At 40.9% G+C, this 17452-nt stretch overlaps 1 protein-coding gene across 4 annotated transcripts in view; it reads right to left on the bottom strand.

The window, feature by feature from the left end:
- Positions 1 to 17452, bottom strand: part of LOC102405919 (atypical chemokine receptor 2) — a 98926-nt gene that overhangs the window by 23996 nt on the left and 57478 nt on the right. For 3 of the 4 annotated variants that reach the window (XM_044934247.2, XM_025272406.3, XM_025272409.3), the window contains one exon: positions 13379 to 13669. In XM_044934247.2, the coding sequence (XP_044790182.1) occupies positions 13379 to 13526 (148 nt within the window). In that variant the 5' untranslated portion in view covers positions 13527 to 13669. Of the gene's footprint in view, positions 1 to 10144; positions 10314 to 13378; positions 13670 to 17452 lie in introns of those variants that run through there. The other variant, XM_025272415.3, reaches the window with a different exon arrangement.

The following is a 17452-nucleotide window of genomic DNA, read 5'->3' as shown; positions in this document are numbered from 1 at the left end:
ATACTAAATATATTCTTTTGTGTTTGTTTTGTTCAATATTATGTTTGTGAGATTGTATGCAGTTGTATTTCATCCATTCTCACTGGCCTGTAGGTTCTACCGAGTGGATATTCAATAAATTTGTCCATGTATCTGTTGACTTGGCATTTGAATAGAGTCCAGTTTAGGGTCTGCTTTGTGGTTGCTCCCTGGAGGGTGGCATCCATGCTTCTACCCAACCAAAATTGGTTTGGAGCTGGGGACTAATGACGCAATACACTCACAAGAGGATTTGAAAGATTAATCACATAGTAAAGCCTTCTGGGGATAGCAGGGCCCACACTCAAACCAGCATGTTTGGCTTAAGCAGAAGAGGCTAGTGGCTCTAGTTTTTACAGTGGATGGAGAGAGGGGGATCAAAGGTGAAGACGCCCTCTCCCACTGGCTGGAGTTTGAGGAGTCTCACCTTCCCACTCATGCCAAGGAAGCAAGTATCTAGCTTTTCTTGTTGGCATGTCCAGCAGTGGAGTGAAAAGGGAAAGAGGAATGATGGGGCTTGCAGGTTATCATGGTCAAACATCAAAAATGGAATCAGACTCTTTCTTTTACGGTTATTATAAGTAGTACTGCTGTAACATGCTTGTACAAGCCTTTTGGCAAACATATCACACATTTCTAATGGGTGGGTGTCTCTAGGACTGCAACTGCTGGGGAATATGCTTGTCTTGGGTAAATACTGCCAAACAGTTTTTCAAAGTGATTATACCAAATTACATTCCCTTCAACAATATTTATGGCTGTACCAGTTTGTTTATCCACTCTGCAGCTGAGGGACATTTGGTTTGTTCCCATTTTGGGGGGGATCACAAATAAAGCTGCTGCAAACATTCATATGCAAGTTTTGGGGTAAACACAGGTTTTCATTTCTTTCGGGGAAAAACTAGGAATGGGACAGCTAGGTTGTATGGTAAGTCTACACTGTGCTGTGAGAGAAACCAGGCACACTGTTTTCCAAGGTGGCTGTACATTTTGTACCTACACCAGCAAAGTATGTGAGTTCAAACTGCTCCACAATCTTCTGAGTACTTGGATTGGTCAGTCTTTACTTTTAGTTATTCTTTTAAGTGTGAAGTAGTATTTAATTGTGCTGCTGCTGCTGCTGCTAAATGTGCTACTGAGTTGTATTTCCTTAAGAACTAATGACGGTGAACATATATGGATGACTATATATGTTGCCATCCATATATGTCCTTTGGTGAAGCGTCTTTTTCAAATCTTTTGTCCATTTTTAAAGCTGAGCTGTTTTCTTACTGTTGAGTACAGCGGGCTCTCTGTTTATCTTGGATACAAGTTCTTTATCAGGCAGATGGTTTGCAAATATTTTCTCCTAGTTTGTGACTTGTGTTCTCGTTACCATAACAGTATCTTTTGAATAGCAGTAGTTCTTAATTTTAGTGAAGTACAAACAACTTCTCTTTTACGGATTGTGCTTTTTGTTTTTGTGTCTTACCTAAGAAACCTTTGCCTACCCTCAAGTCACAAAGATTTCTAGAAATTTTATATTTTCAGGTTTTACATTTAGGCCTGTGATTGATGAGCCTATATTAACAAACTTCAAAAGGTATTTGAAAAAGGGTCTGATAAAAAAGGGTCTGATGGGGGAAAGCAGACCCATTGAAAGAGAGCAGAGTTTACTTCCAATAAAACACTGAAGATAGATTGGGAGGAAACTATTAGATACACATAGTTTCTGTGTATAGAGTCAAAAGTTAAGATTTTCTGCTAATTCAGAGGTTATCTTTCAGAAAAAACTGGCAAGAAGTTCTAGGGATGATGGGGGCTGCTTTCCTCTCTGAATCCTCCCTTTGATAGATGTATCACCTTTATATAATATAATATTTGTGCAGTAGTCTACAAATATGCCCTTTCAGTCTATAAATAATTTCACAGTCTTTGTTTGTTTTGCTTTTCTCTGCTCCTAAGAGGACCATTTGTTTAGTCCTTCAAAAAGTTAAGAGTTGAGAGAGAGATTTGTTTAATGTAACATGACAAACAAACCCTAAGTAGCATAACAAATACACAGAGAGTTCATCGTGTGATCAGGATAATTATTAATTTGTAATGAATAACTTTTAACAGTCAACCACCAACGTCCAGGATCTACCTGAACCAACCGAAGAATTATTCATCTTATGGAGTGAAGAAACTTCACTTCTTTCATTTTATGGGTTATCTTCTTCTGTCTACCTTGAGCCACAGTTAAAGTTCATGAGCTATTTTATTGTTCCTTTTACAGAGGCAAACGACAACTCATTGGTTTGGGAAGCCCCAATGGCATTAGTTGCAATAGGCCTTGTTCTAGGATTCCCACTGGTTTTACAATGGACTTTACAAGTTAAAAACAAAAACCCAGTTCCAAGGATTATAAAAAGGACATAAAGCCAAATGTTTGTTGGTTCTCTATATTCCAAAGCAGCTAACCAGCAAAAATGCTGTGTCAGGGAGGATCCATGTTTTACTTAGGTAACCTTTAGGCAAGGGAAGTTTTTATAGCATCTATCACCTTGTGTACTGAAGGCAGAGTAAGCAGCAGTCAGCGGACTTTAGAGACAACGCTAAAGTCTGTGCGCTAACTACTGGGTAGCCATGGGTCGCCACTGCAAAGACATCTGATGGAGAAGGCATGGTGGAAAGGGGCAGGCACGAGGCTCCTGATGCGCAGCAGTAAACTACAGTGGTGAGCAAGGTGAGGACTTCCGAATCCTACTACCAGCCCCGCATCTTTCATACTCTAGACTTGAGGGTATTTACCTGGCAACTCCACACAGTCCCATGCTCTTGTGGTCTTCACCCAGGATATCTTGAATGCCACAAAGTAACCTCCTTTTCTTCCCAGGCTAAGACTTCCCAGGGCTCTGTGGTCTCTATGAATTACATCCAGATTTACCTTGTTCACTATCAGTTTTGATGCAGCTGTGGCCAGCCACCCTAGCATTCCTGAGCGTGGTCCAGGGCCCCACAGAGTCCTGTGGGGATGGCCAGCAGAACTCACAGGGTTCTTTCCATCTAGGTTCTTTATGGAAGTTCCTTTTCATAGACCTGTATCCTGCTGGAACATATGCGTTATATGGATTCTATGGTGACCTGGGCTGCAGAGGAACCCGGGACATAGTTGAGAACTTGAAAATAAGAATGCAAAAGACAAGTAAGACGGCTCTCAGGGTTGGAGTGACACTACTGGAAAATTAGCTACATGTTGATATGGCTTGAGTCTCGAGATCTGGTCGATTGATGAACTGCAGCATTACTGTTCATCTTGATCCTTAAAAGGGCTTCAGGCCATGTAAAGCCTCCTTGTTGCTAAGTTTTGTTTAGTTTTGCTTAGTTCCATAGTTTTGCCACTAGATCACCAGAGCTCTGGAATTTGGAAGGGATATGTGGTTTGTAATTTACAAAAACATGTTTGAAAAATTGTCCCATAAAATTGAGAACATCAGTCTGAGTTAGGTATGAATCTATCTTCTCCCAGAGAGGAATGCATCTTTGGAGTCCTTCTGACTATGATAGGATCTTCCTTCCAGGAGGGGTTTCCACAGGCTACTCAGAGAATAAGCCTAACAACTCAGATCCAGTGGATGACAACTGACACTTATATCATCTTTTTGGGGTGCTTCCCCCCCCCCGTTACCAGTGACAGAGGAAGGTCAGTGCACTTAAGAAATAAATCAATAAATTGGAAAGTCCAGGTCAAGCCTAGCATTTTTTATTCTATCATGCTCCTTTATCTGACTATGCCCTAGGATCACAGCTCAGATAGGCAGGAAGGAGGAGGAGGGCCTGGGACCTCCTGTTGCCCATCCTGGTGGAGGCTATAAATAGGTAGCACAGGAGAGCAAGCTGCTAGTGTGTGGGCAGTCTTTTCTGTATCAGGGCCCCCTTTTCTAGGCTCTTTGGTCGTTCTTACATTGGAAAGTGACAAGGGCTATAGACCAGAACAGGGAGCATATATTCATACAATGGCCAGTTTTGTCTCAAGCATTTCCCTTTACGTACTTCAACTTCTTTAACTCATAAGCAAAGCCTTCCTGGGACGAAATTCATACTTATAAATCCAATACACTAAACTTTAAATATTAGGAGTCTAAAGGCCTCCAAGTGTTCCAATATCAAGAATAATTTTGTAAGATTTCACCTTAAAAAAATGTACATTGCTTAAACATTTCAAACCAGTTACAAAGCTGTCTTTCTACTAGATCAAGATTACCCTTCCTGTGATAAATTTATAGAATATCAAATACACAAAGCCACTTACTTACTTCACACAAAAATGTTAATGCTAATGGGTCTTTTCCTTAACTATTCCTATGCTTTATTCATATTCTATTTATTTAACCTTTATTTCCAGGTTAAAAAATGCTTATGCACCTAAGGCAGGCAGTTATCATACCAGGGTCTGCTAGCAGACTCTTGGGCTGGGAGGAGGAGAAGCATATTTAAGAACCCATGGGCAACACTAAATTCTATATATAGTTATGTTAATCACTCCATAATGTCAAAGGAGTAATAATTGGATGAAATAGTATATAATATATAATATCTTGGATTTGCTTTAAAATACTCTAGGGAAAAAAAAAAGTTAATATGTAAATATATACCTAAATACATAAATGTAGGCGTGATCACCTAGTCCATTTCCCTGTGTTCAAGTTTTATTTTATGTATTTTTTTCTCCCTAAAACTCCAAAGCTCTTAGCCACATTGATTACTTGACTAAGTTTTGAAATTCTAAGATACATAAACATATATGTTTGTGAGCTAAGTCGCTTCAGTTGTGTCTGACTTTGCAACTCTATGGACCGTAGTTCACCAGGTTCCTCTGTCCATGGGATTCTCCAGACACGAATACTGTAACGGATTGACATGCCCTTCTCCAGGGTATCTTCCTGTCCCAGGGATTGAACCCATGTCTCTTAGATCTCCTGTGTTGCAGTTTCTTTACCACTGGCACCATCTGGGAAGCCCAAATATACATGCTTAGATATGTAAATACCTTTACATAAATACCTCTAGAGATCACTGAAGCCCTGATGGAAATGTGCATTCTTTCATATTCATAGAACTATGCAGCATTTGAGGATCTTTAAAATTAGATCCATTTGGATTTTGGATATTTCGTATGGTTTTCTTCTGACTCAATGGTAGAACTTACAGATTCATGATACTACATTCCCTTTGAATCAGAAAATGTCTCCTAACTGCTATTTTTAACAGTTTCTGTATTCTTTATGACACTACTAAATGGATTAATATCAACACGATTGAGTAGTAACTCAACGGTAATGTTCAACAGTGTTTCTACTTAAATTCTTGATTCTGAGATTGTACTTCCTTTACTTTTATACTGAAAATGTTGATTCCTAAAATAATACACATAATCACTATTATGTTTACTTATATCTAGCACAAGAAAATGATTTTAAAATACAACATTAATATGATCAATAAAGCTACAGGATTAAGTCTAATATTTTTTATGCAGTTTCCTTTTCTTAAACTGTCTCCCAAAGTGTCATTCCCATTAAGTATGTGTAGGCAAACCATGTTCCGGAGCTGCACTGTCTAATACAGAAGCCACTGGCCATATGTGGCTACTGAGCACCTGAATGTCCAAACTGAGAAGTGCTACATGTATAAATCACACACCAGATTTCAAAGACCTAGCACAATAAAAGAATGTAAATATCTCAGTCTTAAATTTTAAATAATTCTTAAATCAATAATTTAATACTGATAATATCCGGACAACATTTTCATTATTTGGGCCTTGACTGGCAAGCAGGACTCTCCCATGACTGGGACTCTAGTAGGCAGAAGATGAAGAAACCACTCACTCATGCAGATGAAATTTGTCCTCCAGCACCCTCTACTGACAGAGCTCAACAGTGAGCCTGCTGACAAGGAAGAAATGTGATATCACAAGAAAGCAGTGAAGGCTGGATTGGAATAAGGAGATGTTAAGTGAGAACTGGCACACCTTCTCTAAGGAGGGCTTGCTCTTTTGCTTTCATGGGCTTTTCACAGGTACATAAAAGACAAAGAGTTTCACCAACAGCCTTAATGAGATTTTGCAACCTCTGCTGGGTGGCCATTTCCTTGTTTTCTCACAGATCTCTGATTCAGACTGGCAATGGTAAGAGTTTGTTTGTTTGCCTTAAACGTTTTGCGAAATTATGGTCCCAGAATCAGGCTTGGAACTTCTGGGCCATCTCTGGTATCACCAATCCCAAATTATACAAAAGGGGGACCAAAATGTTTTACATTAATTTACTGAAAAGATGTTGGGAGTTCCCTTTCTGATCCTAACAAAAGCATTAATAGAACATTTATCTAACCCACAGGGAAAGAGTGTACATCTGATTTTGAGGGGTCTGAGAGGAGAGGGTTACAGCGGTGGTCAAACAGATAGACCAGCAGGTTTAACTTAACGATGCTTGCCAGAAACAACAAAGCCTTTCTGAAAAGTAAACCAGCCAAGGACAGAACTTAGGTACAGCACTGCCAGGAGTAGAAGGCAAGGGAGGAGAAGATAAAAGTAAGGCATGAAGGGATCTCATGAGCTTTGCTGCTTCATCCTACATTACACCTTTTGCTCTTCTTCCATGTTGCTCCTTATCCTGTTGACAAGGCCAGACTGTCAGGGGTGGCAGTCACAGACAAAATTTCAAGGTAAGATGTTTTCACTTGTAGGGACTACACTGCAGAAGAAAATATGGGAGAGAATGGGGTCATGGAAGATGGGCCTGTGGCCCGACTCCCCCTGCCTCTCCTCATGTTCCCTGGGGCACCTTATATTCAAGAGACCACCACTTCAAGTTTCTGCCATGTCCTGTCCTGTGTCCCTTTTGCCCCTTGGTTGGCACACAGGGAGGCGAATTAAAAAGGAAAGCCATGTTGGGGGAGGACAGAATGCAAGGGCTTGGTAGTCATGAGGCCTTTCTAGCCCCAACTCTGAAACTGACATGTTGTAGGAATAAGGCCCCTCTGGGCCGCAGGGTCTCTATCTGTAAAGTTAGAGCTGTTCCAACTCCAGGGCCCTATCAGAAAAGTCAAAGGATCAAAGAGGTGACAGAGCCAGGATTTGGGGAAAAGGTGAAGAGAAAAAGAGCAGACACAAAAGCCCTTGGTCTAATCTCCTGGTATTAGCACCAAGGCAGGTGACTCACTCTGGCCCACCCAGAACGGCCCATTATTCCTGGCCCGCCACTCCCATTTTCTCCTCTGACCTCTTGGGAAGACAAATTCTGGTAAGTCATAGACATAAGACACAGTCTTAGTCATCAACTCAGTAAAAGCTACTAAGAGTCACATGGATGGCTTATTTGCACTTTGTGAGCAAATCTTGTTCCAAAGCTGCACGAACTCTGCCACACCTATGTGGACACGCAGAAGGTGTGTCCTGTGCCTTGCCTCTACCAAAGCCCAGGTTTACAGCCTTCTAGGTGCTTTGCATTGATCAAATAGCATGTCTTATACATTCAACCTCTGTAGCCCTGTCACCAACCCTCATCTCTTGTTCTCTCCATCCAAAGCTTGCCCATTCTTCCATCCTGCTAAGTGTTATTCCAGACCTGCTCTGTTGCTAATTCCACACTATCAGACGGCTTGATGTCCCTGCCCTCAAGACTGTTCCACCCCATAGTGTTCTGACTGCCTGTCAATAAATGTGTCTGTGGAGACTGTAACAAAGATATTACTCGTTTAGTCAGCTATTATATGCAGTGATGGGCCAGCCCTTACATTATCCTCCTGTTGTATTTAGTGCACACCACCAAAACGGTAAGTACTTCATAACATAATTTTATTTTCTAATACGATTCTGTTTTCAGAGGTTTCTAGAGAAAAGAGTTTACATTCTGACTTGAAAACCTTCCTTACTACACTGTATTCCTGACAAGAAACCTCCAGAAATACCCTAATGAGCCCCCGAAATCATTGGTCTTTAATCCTAAATTAGATGGAATAAAATATCTAACTGGTGTGTGGGATGAATTTACCTCTCCAAATCTCATACCCTCAGATCTTCCCAGAACATTCACATACAGGTGGGCTCTGGGAGAATAATAGGCCTCAGAAAATAATTCACTTTGTTTCCCCCAGAAGTGACCCTTGTCCAGTCAACCTGATCTGACTTTCCTTACCTAACATACTGTGACCTGGCCTACTGAGATTAAAGCTTATGACTAGAACTCTTTTCCTTCCTTGTTGACTTTACACATATCCTTTCGGGTGTATAGATTATTTTATGAGGAAGACTAAATGGTGTATGGTAGCGAAAAAGCAATTCAGCTTCCCCTTACCACCCCAAATTAGCAAACAACCATCATAAGTCCTGACTGGGGAGTGTTGGGCTTTCTCCCTGTGGGTGAAAGTATCCAAGTGGAGGCTGGGTGATCGGCAGCCAGAGGATTCCACATTGATTCACAGCTGGAAATCAGGAGTCCTGAGTGTTATTTCAACCTCACAACTCAGTAAGTCTCTTTCCTATGCATAGAGAGAATGAGAAAAAGTGGAGAAGTCCGACTCCTACAGCCCTTGTCTTGGCACTTCATCAGATCGTGTATTAAAGGTTTCGTGTATTAAAGTGTATTAGAGCAGATATACTATTTTTTCAATTAAGTTATAGGTCCCCAGAGGCAGAGTGCACTGCCTTTCTTTTCCCATTCCACTCTTGACAATACATAGTCTAGGGTTCACTGTTTAAAAGGTATTCAATGACCCCCAAATTCTCTCATCCTTTTAATGGCATGCTTTAAAGTTATTCCTGAATACTCCATATTCAGGGATATGGAGATACAGTGAAGACTTGGTCCCTGCACAAAAGAAACCCCGTAACATCGGTGTGTAGAAAGACTGACTTGTAATGAAGGCTATCTCACAGTTATGGGTGTTGGCATATTCAGAAATCACAGTTATGGGAAAGAGAAGTTCAAATGAGGAAACTGAACATTCTTGCTTGTGAGATGGATGAAGAAATATTTGACAGATGAAATCCTCTGGACCTGGAGATGAACTGGGACTCAAAGGATGAACAGTGTTTTACCAGGTAAAAAGTGAAAACCTAAAAACTTGGATGGAACACCCCAGTCAGTGATAGCAGGATACACTTTCTTCTCAAGTGCACATGGAGCATTCTCCAGGGTAGACCACGTGTTAGTCCATAAAACACATCTCAGTAAATTTCGGAGAAGGCAATGGCAACCCACTCCAGTACTCTTGCCTGGAAAATCCCATGGACGGAGGAGCCTGGTAGGCTGCTGTCCATAAAACACATTTCAATAAATTTAAAAGAACTCAAATCATACAAAGTACGCTCTTCAGCACTGAGCGACTTCACTTTCACTTTTCACTTTCATGCATTGGAGAAGGAAATGGCAACCCACTCCAGTGTTCTTGCCTGGAGAATCCCAGGGACGGGGGAGCCTGGTGGGCTGCTGTCCATAAAACACATCTCAATAAATTTAAAAGAACTCAAATCATACAAAGTACGCTCTTCAGCCACAGTGGAATTAAATTAAATCAACATTAGGGAATTTAGGGAATTCACAATTGTGCAGAAATTAAACAACACACTCCTAAGTAACCAATGAGTCAAAGAAGAAGTAACAAAGGAAACTATAAAATACTTTGAGATGAAAGACAGCTAAAACAAAACACACAAAATTTACAGGATATAGTGAAAACAATGATTAGAAGGAAATGTATAGCTGTAAATTCCTATGTTAAAAAAGAAAAAAGAGGGACTTCACTGGTAGTCCAATAGTTAAGACTGCAAGAGGCATGGGTTCAACTCCTCATCAGGGAACTAAGATCCCACACCTCTCTCATTATGGCCAAAAAAAAACCCAAAATAAAATATATTAAAGTTAAAAAGAAAAAAGAGGAGACTTCCCTGGTAGTCCAGTGGCTAGGACTCCTCATTTCCAGTGCAGGGAGCCTGGGTTCAATCCCTGGTTAGAGAACTAAGATCTCATATGCCTCGGGACAACTTAAGCCCATGTGCTACAACTAGAGAATCCGCTCATTGCAATCACTAAGACCACGTGCCACAACCAAGACGCAATATAACCAAATAAATAAATTTAAAAAAGAAAAGACAAAGTACAACCTGGGTGGGAAGAGATGTCCTTCTCCAACTTCAACAAAGAACAGAGGCACAACCTGGACCATGTGGGGCCTGATGGAAAAATGGTGCCCAGCTTATCACTCGGAGAAGGAAATGGCACCCCACTCCAGCACTCTTGCTTAGAAAATCCCAAGGACGGAGGAGCCTGGTAGGCTGCAGTCCATGGGGTCGCTAAGAGTCGGATATGACTGAGCACCTTCACTTTCACATTACACTTTCCCTTTTCACTTTCATGCATTGGAGAAGGAAATGGCAACCCACTCCAGTGTTCTTGCCTGGAGAATCCCAGGGACGGGGGAGCCTGGTGGGCTACCATCCATGGGGTCACACAGAGTCGGATACGACTGAAGCGACTTAGCAGCAGCAGCTTATCACTAAGTAATAGGAGATGGGACAGAATCATGCATAAACACCAAAGTAAGCATGACAACTGACTCATGTCATGGGAACAGCAATGTAAAGGAGACACAACACAACTACGATCACAGGGATGAGAAAAGATTTAAGACTGGGATATGGTAGGTGTATCAGGAAGATCCTAGCTTTCTTCATGGGGACAGATTGGAGCAAAACTCTTCTGTCACCTTTTTTATTATTATATGTGCCTCCCTTACACTTCCTCTCTGAGTGGGGCTCCAAGAAACTCAAGTTACCCAGAATACAAAGCAAAATGTTAGAAATGACTCAAGAAAATACAAAGTTCTGGGGAAAGGCAGTGTGTTTCAAAAGAAAAAGGAGTGGCATCAGGGAATTCCCGGGCAGTTCAGTGGTTAGGACTCAGTGCTTTCATTGCCATGACCTGGGATCAGTCCCTGGTTGGGGAACTAAGATCCTGCAAGCCACACAGTGTGATTAAAAAAAAAAGAAAAACAAAACAGGGTAGTGTCAGTTTAAAGATCAGGAAAGATTTTATTCACAAAAATAGTGGCATATGAAGCTGAAAGGATATGAAAGACTTTAAAAATTGCTTTCTGATCACAATAATAAAATAAATTTAGTTTGATAAATACAGAAAAACACAGAGGGAAAAAATGAAAATTGAAAATTATTATCCTACTACTCAGATAAAACCATCATTAACATTGAGAGGTATAGTTTTCCTCATCTTCTTTGTATCGTGTCTATCTATAAATATTTATCGATACTATAAATATAAATATCTATAAATATGGATATACAGATATGAAAGTGCATGTGTTTGTGAATATATACATACATATAGAGACATAACTATACATACACATATATTTCATAGATATATATGTGGATATATAACTAGGTCCAAAGATATAACTACACATAGATATAACTACACATATATTTCAAAACAAAAGTTGTGACTGATAAGGATTCTAACAGTGGAAATGGAAGGTAATAAAAAGACCAGGCACAAAAAGGAAAAGAAAGTACAGACAGGCAATGGAACCTTCCAGAAAGACCATGAGCTAAACAAGACTAGATTCAAATCCTGCCTCTGCTTCTATGGAAACATAAGCAACTTACTTATCCATGCTGAACCTCAGCTTTCTCATGTGTAAAGTGAAGAAAATATGTGCTTGATCGAGCTGTTTTAGTGATCAGACACTTGACAACATCAGGTATGAAGGAAGCATCCTGCCCAGAGAATGGGAGGTGCTGAGCGCGTGCTGGTATTGTACAGCAGGCTGTCTGGGTAGCTCCATGTGGTGCTGCTTGCTTCTTTTTTTTTTCAATGTGGACCATTTTAAAAGTCTTTATTGAATTTGTCACAATATTGCGTCTGTTTTATGTTTTGGCTTTTTGGCCACAAGGCATGTGGGATCCTAGCACCCTGGACCAGGGATCGAACCCACAGCCCCTGCACTGGAAGGCAAAGTCTTAACCACTGGACCACCAGGGAAGTCCCTGGTGCTGCTTACTTCTAATGTAAGATACTTACAGGTAAGAGGGAGGCCAGGGACACTCTCTCACATTTATGAGCCCTCAATTCATTAAGTCACCAAGACAAACAGATGGTATGGTAAATTACATACCATAAAATTCTCCATTTTAAGGTGTACAATTCAGTGGGTTTTAATATATTCACAAAGTTGTATAACCATCACCTTTAATTCCAGATCAATTCCATTTTTATCATGCCCAATCTGGGTGATACCCATTAACTATCATTCCCTATTGCCCTTTGTCTCGCCACCTCCCACCTCATCCCCTTACCAGCCCGAGCCAAGCAACAGCTCAGAGACCACAAGGATTCCAGATCCCAGCTACATGAAAGAGCAAATTAGCCAGAAGTGGTCATAGGTCTTTTAAAACTGTTGGTGAACTCCCCTTAAGCAACAGCTTACCTAATTTCACAAGCAATCACAATCTGCACAGAACACAATACTTAGCCATCTTGCAGCTTGCAATTTCCCTCTAATCAGCCATACTATACTAGGCAACAGACCAAGGTTATAAGCTCATTTTATCTAGTTATTTTAATACTCATCATTCTCAGAAAACCCTTCTGACTCTCATAAAACAAAACAGCAGGAGGACTTTGACGGCTAGCACTTGTCTGCTGATTCATGAGTAAAACTCAAAACTCAAAAACTTTTGAGTCAGGCAGATAATTTTTCTTTTCTGGTTTTTCCTGAAACAGGGCAGGCACGTCCCTGTCCCTAAACAAAAGCATCAGCATAGGGAGAGTAATGAGGGCCACCAATTTGGGTGAAGTGTCTATTTGCATAATCCATTTTTCTCTCAGAATTATAAAATACTTGTCCATCATCTCTGGCAAAGGAAACCACTATCCTGTCTGTATTGAGCTACAGATCTAATTTAGATGTCAGCTACATCATAAGCCCTCAATTCATTAAGTCATCAAGGCAAACAGATGGTGCCTCACAATCAGTGTGACAGCAAAATGATTCAGAGAGTGGAGATTAGTCAATAAAAACCTATTTGCAGGGCCACTGAGTGTGGCAGTGCGTTCCAGAAGAGGCACCTCATTCTCAGAGAATTATCAGACTTGTAAAATTAGCCCTAAGTCGCCCTTGGGAGAGACAGAGTGGGGGAAAGCAGAGAGCCAATGGGTACCCAAGGCAGCTGGGGAGAGGAGAGGAGGGTTCTGAAAGGGAGACTGTCTATGGGGTGGTGATCAAAAGAAGAAGAAGCCACAGGAGCCCACAGCCCCTGCCCAGCTACCACAGTCCAGTAGCAGAAATGCAGCCAGAGTTACTGAACTCTCGTACTCACCTCTGCAGAGAAATAGTCTTGAGTCATTCAACCAACATTTTCCATGGGCAGGATACCACCAAGTGCTGTGGTGGAAACATAATGGAGGTTCTGCTGCCAGGGTGCTTGCAACCCAATGTTCATGCACAACCACAGGACTCTCCATCATACCAAGTACCAGGAGCCAGCGGGCAGCCCAGGTAGAAAATCACATTTATCCTTTCTAGTGGAAAGAGCTGTTTACCTGTGGTAAACAGAAAGCTTTTTGCTTCCAGTGGTCAATTCTTTCTTTGTGTAATCTAGTCAAATTACCTGTATAAATACAGATAATAAAAATTAGTCAACCTTTTCACTTACATAGTTTATATAAGATTATAAATTTTCTAATTTTTAAAATCAAGATATAAACTACCTAAAACTGAATGCTAAAGACACCAAATTCTGTCTATTCACTCTCTACCAAAAGACATATTGAATAAATTATATGGGATATAAAATTACATCAAATTTTAAGACAAAATGGTTGTGCTGCTAATTCCAAATCCGACCATTTCCAATGCAAGGGAAAGAGGCAGGTGGCCTTCAGCTCATCTAGAGAAGTTACATACCCACCACTCCACCTGCCCCTCTCCCTACCCACCATGCACCCCAAATAACTAATAGGAAGAACAGAAAGGAATTCTGAGGAGCTGCAGTGAATCCAAGATCCATTTTTTAGTGACAACCACACAGCTTTTTGTTAGAAAATATTCTCATTGAAAGTCTTGCATCAAACCTAGAAGGATGCAAATGTATTTCCTTATTTGAGCTGTTTAAGGGCTTTCCTGTGTAAATAATCCTCTTGAGATCACTGTATACAGAAACTGGGCAAATTTTAGCCAGGTTTGTCAGAGCACATTACTGAGAGTGAAGACACGTCTCATCTCTGCCACAGTTCTTTAGAGCGCTGGCCCCTTGTCATTCAGTTATCTGTCCACATGTCACTGGCTGCATGTACACAAAAGCAGAAGTACCATCAGGGATTTACCCAGGTTTCATGTTTGGTTGCTGGAGTGGGAAGCAGGTTTTCCAGTCAAGTCAGGGAATTTAAAAGAAAGTACCGGCATATGAGAAATGCTGGACTGGAAGAAACACAAGCTGGAATCAAGATTGCCGGGAGAAATATCAATAACCTCACATATGCAGATGACACCACCCTTATGGCAGAAAGTGAAGAAGAACTCAAAAGCCTCTCGATGAAAGTGAAAGTGGAGAGTGAAAAAGTTGGCTTAAAGCTCAACATTCAGAAAACGAAGATCACGGCATCCGGTCCCATCACTTCATGGGAAATAGATGGGGAAACAGTGGAAACAGTGTCAGACTTTATTTTTTTGGGCTCCAAAATCACTGCAGATGGTGACTGCAGCCATGAAATTAAAAGACGCTTACTCCTTGGAAGGAAAGTTATGACCAACCTAGATAGCATATTCAAAAGCAGAGACATTACTTTGCCAACAAAGGTCCGTCTAGTCAAGGCTATGGTTTTTCCTGTGGTCATGTATGGATGTGAGAATTGGACTGTGAAGAAGGCTGAGCGCCAAAGAATTGATGCTTTTGAACTGTGGTGTTGGAGAAGACTCTTGAGAGTCCCTTGGACTGCAAGGAGATCCAACCAGTCCATTCTGAAGGAGATCAGCCCTGGGTGTTCTTTGGAAGGAATGATGCTAAAGCTGAAACTCCAGTACTTTGGCCACCTTATGTGAAGAGTTGACTCATTGGAAAAGACTCTGATGCTGGGAGGGATTGGGGGCAGGAGGAGAAGGGGACGACAGAAGATGAGATGGCTGGATGGCATCACTGACTGGATGGACGTGAGTCTGAGTGAACTCTGGAAGTTGGTGATGGACAGGGAGGGGTGGTGTGCTGCGATTAATGGGGTCACAAAGAGTCGGACACGACTGAGCAACTGAACTGAACTGAACCGGCATATGAGGAAGGAGTATCCAGAGCAGCGGGGAGGACAGGAGAGAATTAAGTTCAGTTACAGCCATCTTACAGAGTCCGGAATTTTATGATGGCCTGGACCCTGGTCAATGTTCCCTGAGCACTGGTCTGTATGGACCATCACTGCTTTAAAGCAGCAGGCCTTGTCAAGGTAGTAGAGGAACAACACTACTGCATGTAGCTGCCTTCCATATCCTTAAGACCTAGACTGTGGCTTCAATACAAAGACCATCACAAGCCACAAACTGAACAGCCTTTAGCTTTCTGGCAGAGAAATGCTGACAGTACCTTTCTAATGCATTCAATTTTCAATACCTCAAACACTCTGCTCTTGTAAATATCCAGCTCTAAAACTTTCAAGGGCCAACAACTACAATACTGTCCAAGTTCTTTTACTAGCATTAAAGGTCCTCCCCACTGAGTTTACTTTCCATTACTCTCTGACTGTGCTTTAGTCACAAGTGTTTGCCTTTTCCCCACTTATTGTCCTTCATACTGCAGCTACAATTCCACAGTCTACTTCTATTCCTCCACCCATGTTTCCTTTTCTGGAATATTCTTCCAATGTGTTTACACGCTAGTCATCCTTCAAAGTTCACACATTCAAGCCCCAGTCCCAAGAAGCCTACTTTGAAATAGCTCACTCACTATGGTATCCACGTGGATTTCCACTCAAAGCACTTCTCACAGACTGCTTTCTACACCTATTCCTTTGACCTAATCAGATTATAAATTACTTCAGGGAAGGAACTGAGTCTAATTTCTGAGTCCAGCACAGCACCAGGCACAATATACATGTCCAGTATTTGGTGACCCTGACTCTCATTTCTATTTTTAAAATACTCAATACTCAATTTTTCTCAAAAGTCTTAAGATTTGTTTTAGACAAAATGCCACAAAGATCACACAATGTTTTTTAAGGATGTCTAAAACTGGATTACATAGCTTTAAGCTGAGCCATAACCTAAACAGACGTTTGAGTTTAGAAGCGCATTTCTTTTATAGTGGATATGATCATATGTGGACAGCTCCTTGGAGCATGAAAAGTTAGAGAGACTCTCTAAAGAGGGGAAATTAGCCCAAACTGGCAGACACTTCCTGTGCTGCCTTTCTATAAACTATATGTAGATTAATTTAATACATGAGAACCTGAATTTTTTTAGTCTTCTGTATTATTCTTTGAAATGACACAGAGTAAGAATGAAACAATATATGTTATACATTAAAAATAATACTGTATTATGAAAATCTTAAGTTAAATAAGTTGTCACTATTGTTTTCTTATGGTACTGAATAAAGAATAGCAGAATAATCTTTGTAAAATCTTCTATATCGTCTGATAGTTATTATTACCATTTACCAAGATTCTGGTTTCTACATACTAATCAGAAAGAGATCATTTTTTACACAAATAGGGCAGAGTCTGCCTCTTTCCGCACAATGCATATCATAGGAATTTTTAAAGTAATAACTTACACTTTATATGTGTTTCCTCATTAATCAGTACTACTGTTATCCTCTTTTTTCAAAGGAAGAAAGTGAAGCTCAAAGTCATGGTTAGTATATGGCCAAGCTGGGACTAGCACTGGTCTGCCTGACTCCAAATCCCATTCTCTAGAAATTAGTAAACAAACTTAACATTATTTTGATTCAAAGAATAGGCCATGGTCATTGCTGAAGTTAGTCTTTGTATTTCCAGAATTAAGGGACTTGATGACTTCTGCATTACCTATGAATATGGCTTTCATTTTCAAATCTCACGTTCTCTTATTTTCTTAAATATATATTTAGCTGCACTGGGCCTTAGATGCTGCATATGGGATCTAGTTCCCTGACTAGGTAGTGAACCCAGGTCCCCTGCTTTGGGAGCACAGACTCTAAGCCACTGGACCACCAGAGAAGTCCCTCTTTTACTGTTTTAATTACCCTAAATCAACTTCTGATCTTCCGACTTAACTTTAAAGCCCTTTGTATCCACTGTCGCTTCTTTTAACATTACCAAGGCCCTCCAGAGCTCAAAGACAGTGTTCAGGGAGATATCGCCACGAACCTGACAAAACACGCGCCAGCAAGGAGCTGAAAGCACTCCACACGACCAAGGTAAGGAGTTTT

The sequence above is a fragment of the Bubalus bubalis genome, chromosome 21, assembly GCF_019923935.1.
Source record: "Bubalus bubalis isolate 160015118507 breed Murrah chromosome 21, NDDB_SH_1, whole genome shotgun sequence".
Lineage (NCBI taxonomy): Eukaryota > Metazoa > Chordata > Mammalia > Artiodactyla > Bovidae > Bubalus > Bubalus bubalis.
The sequence above is the reverse complement of the archived record's forward strand: the minus strand, read 5'-3'. Positions and strand labels throughout refer to the sequence as shown.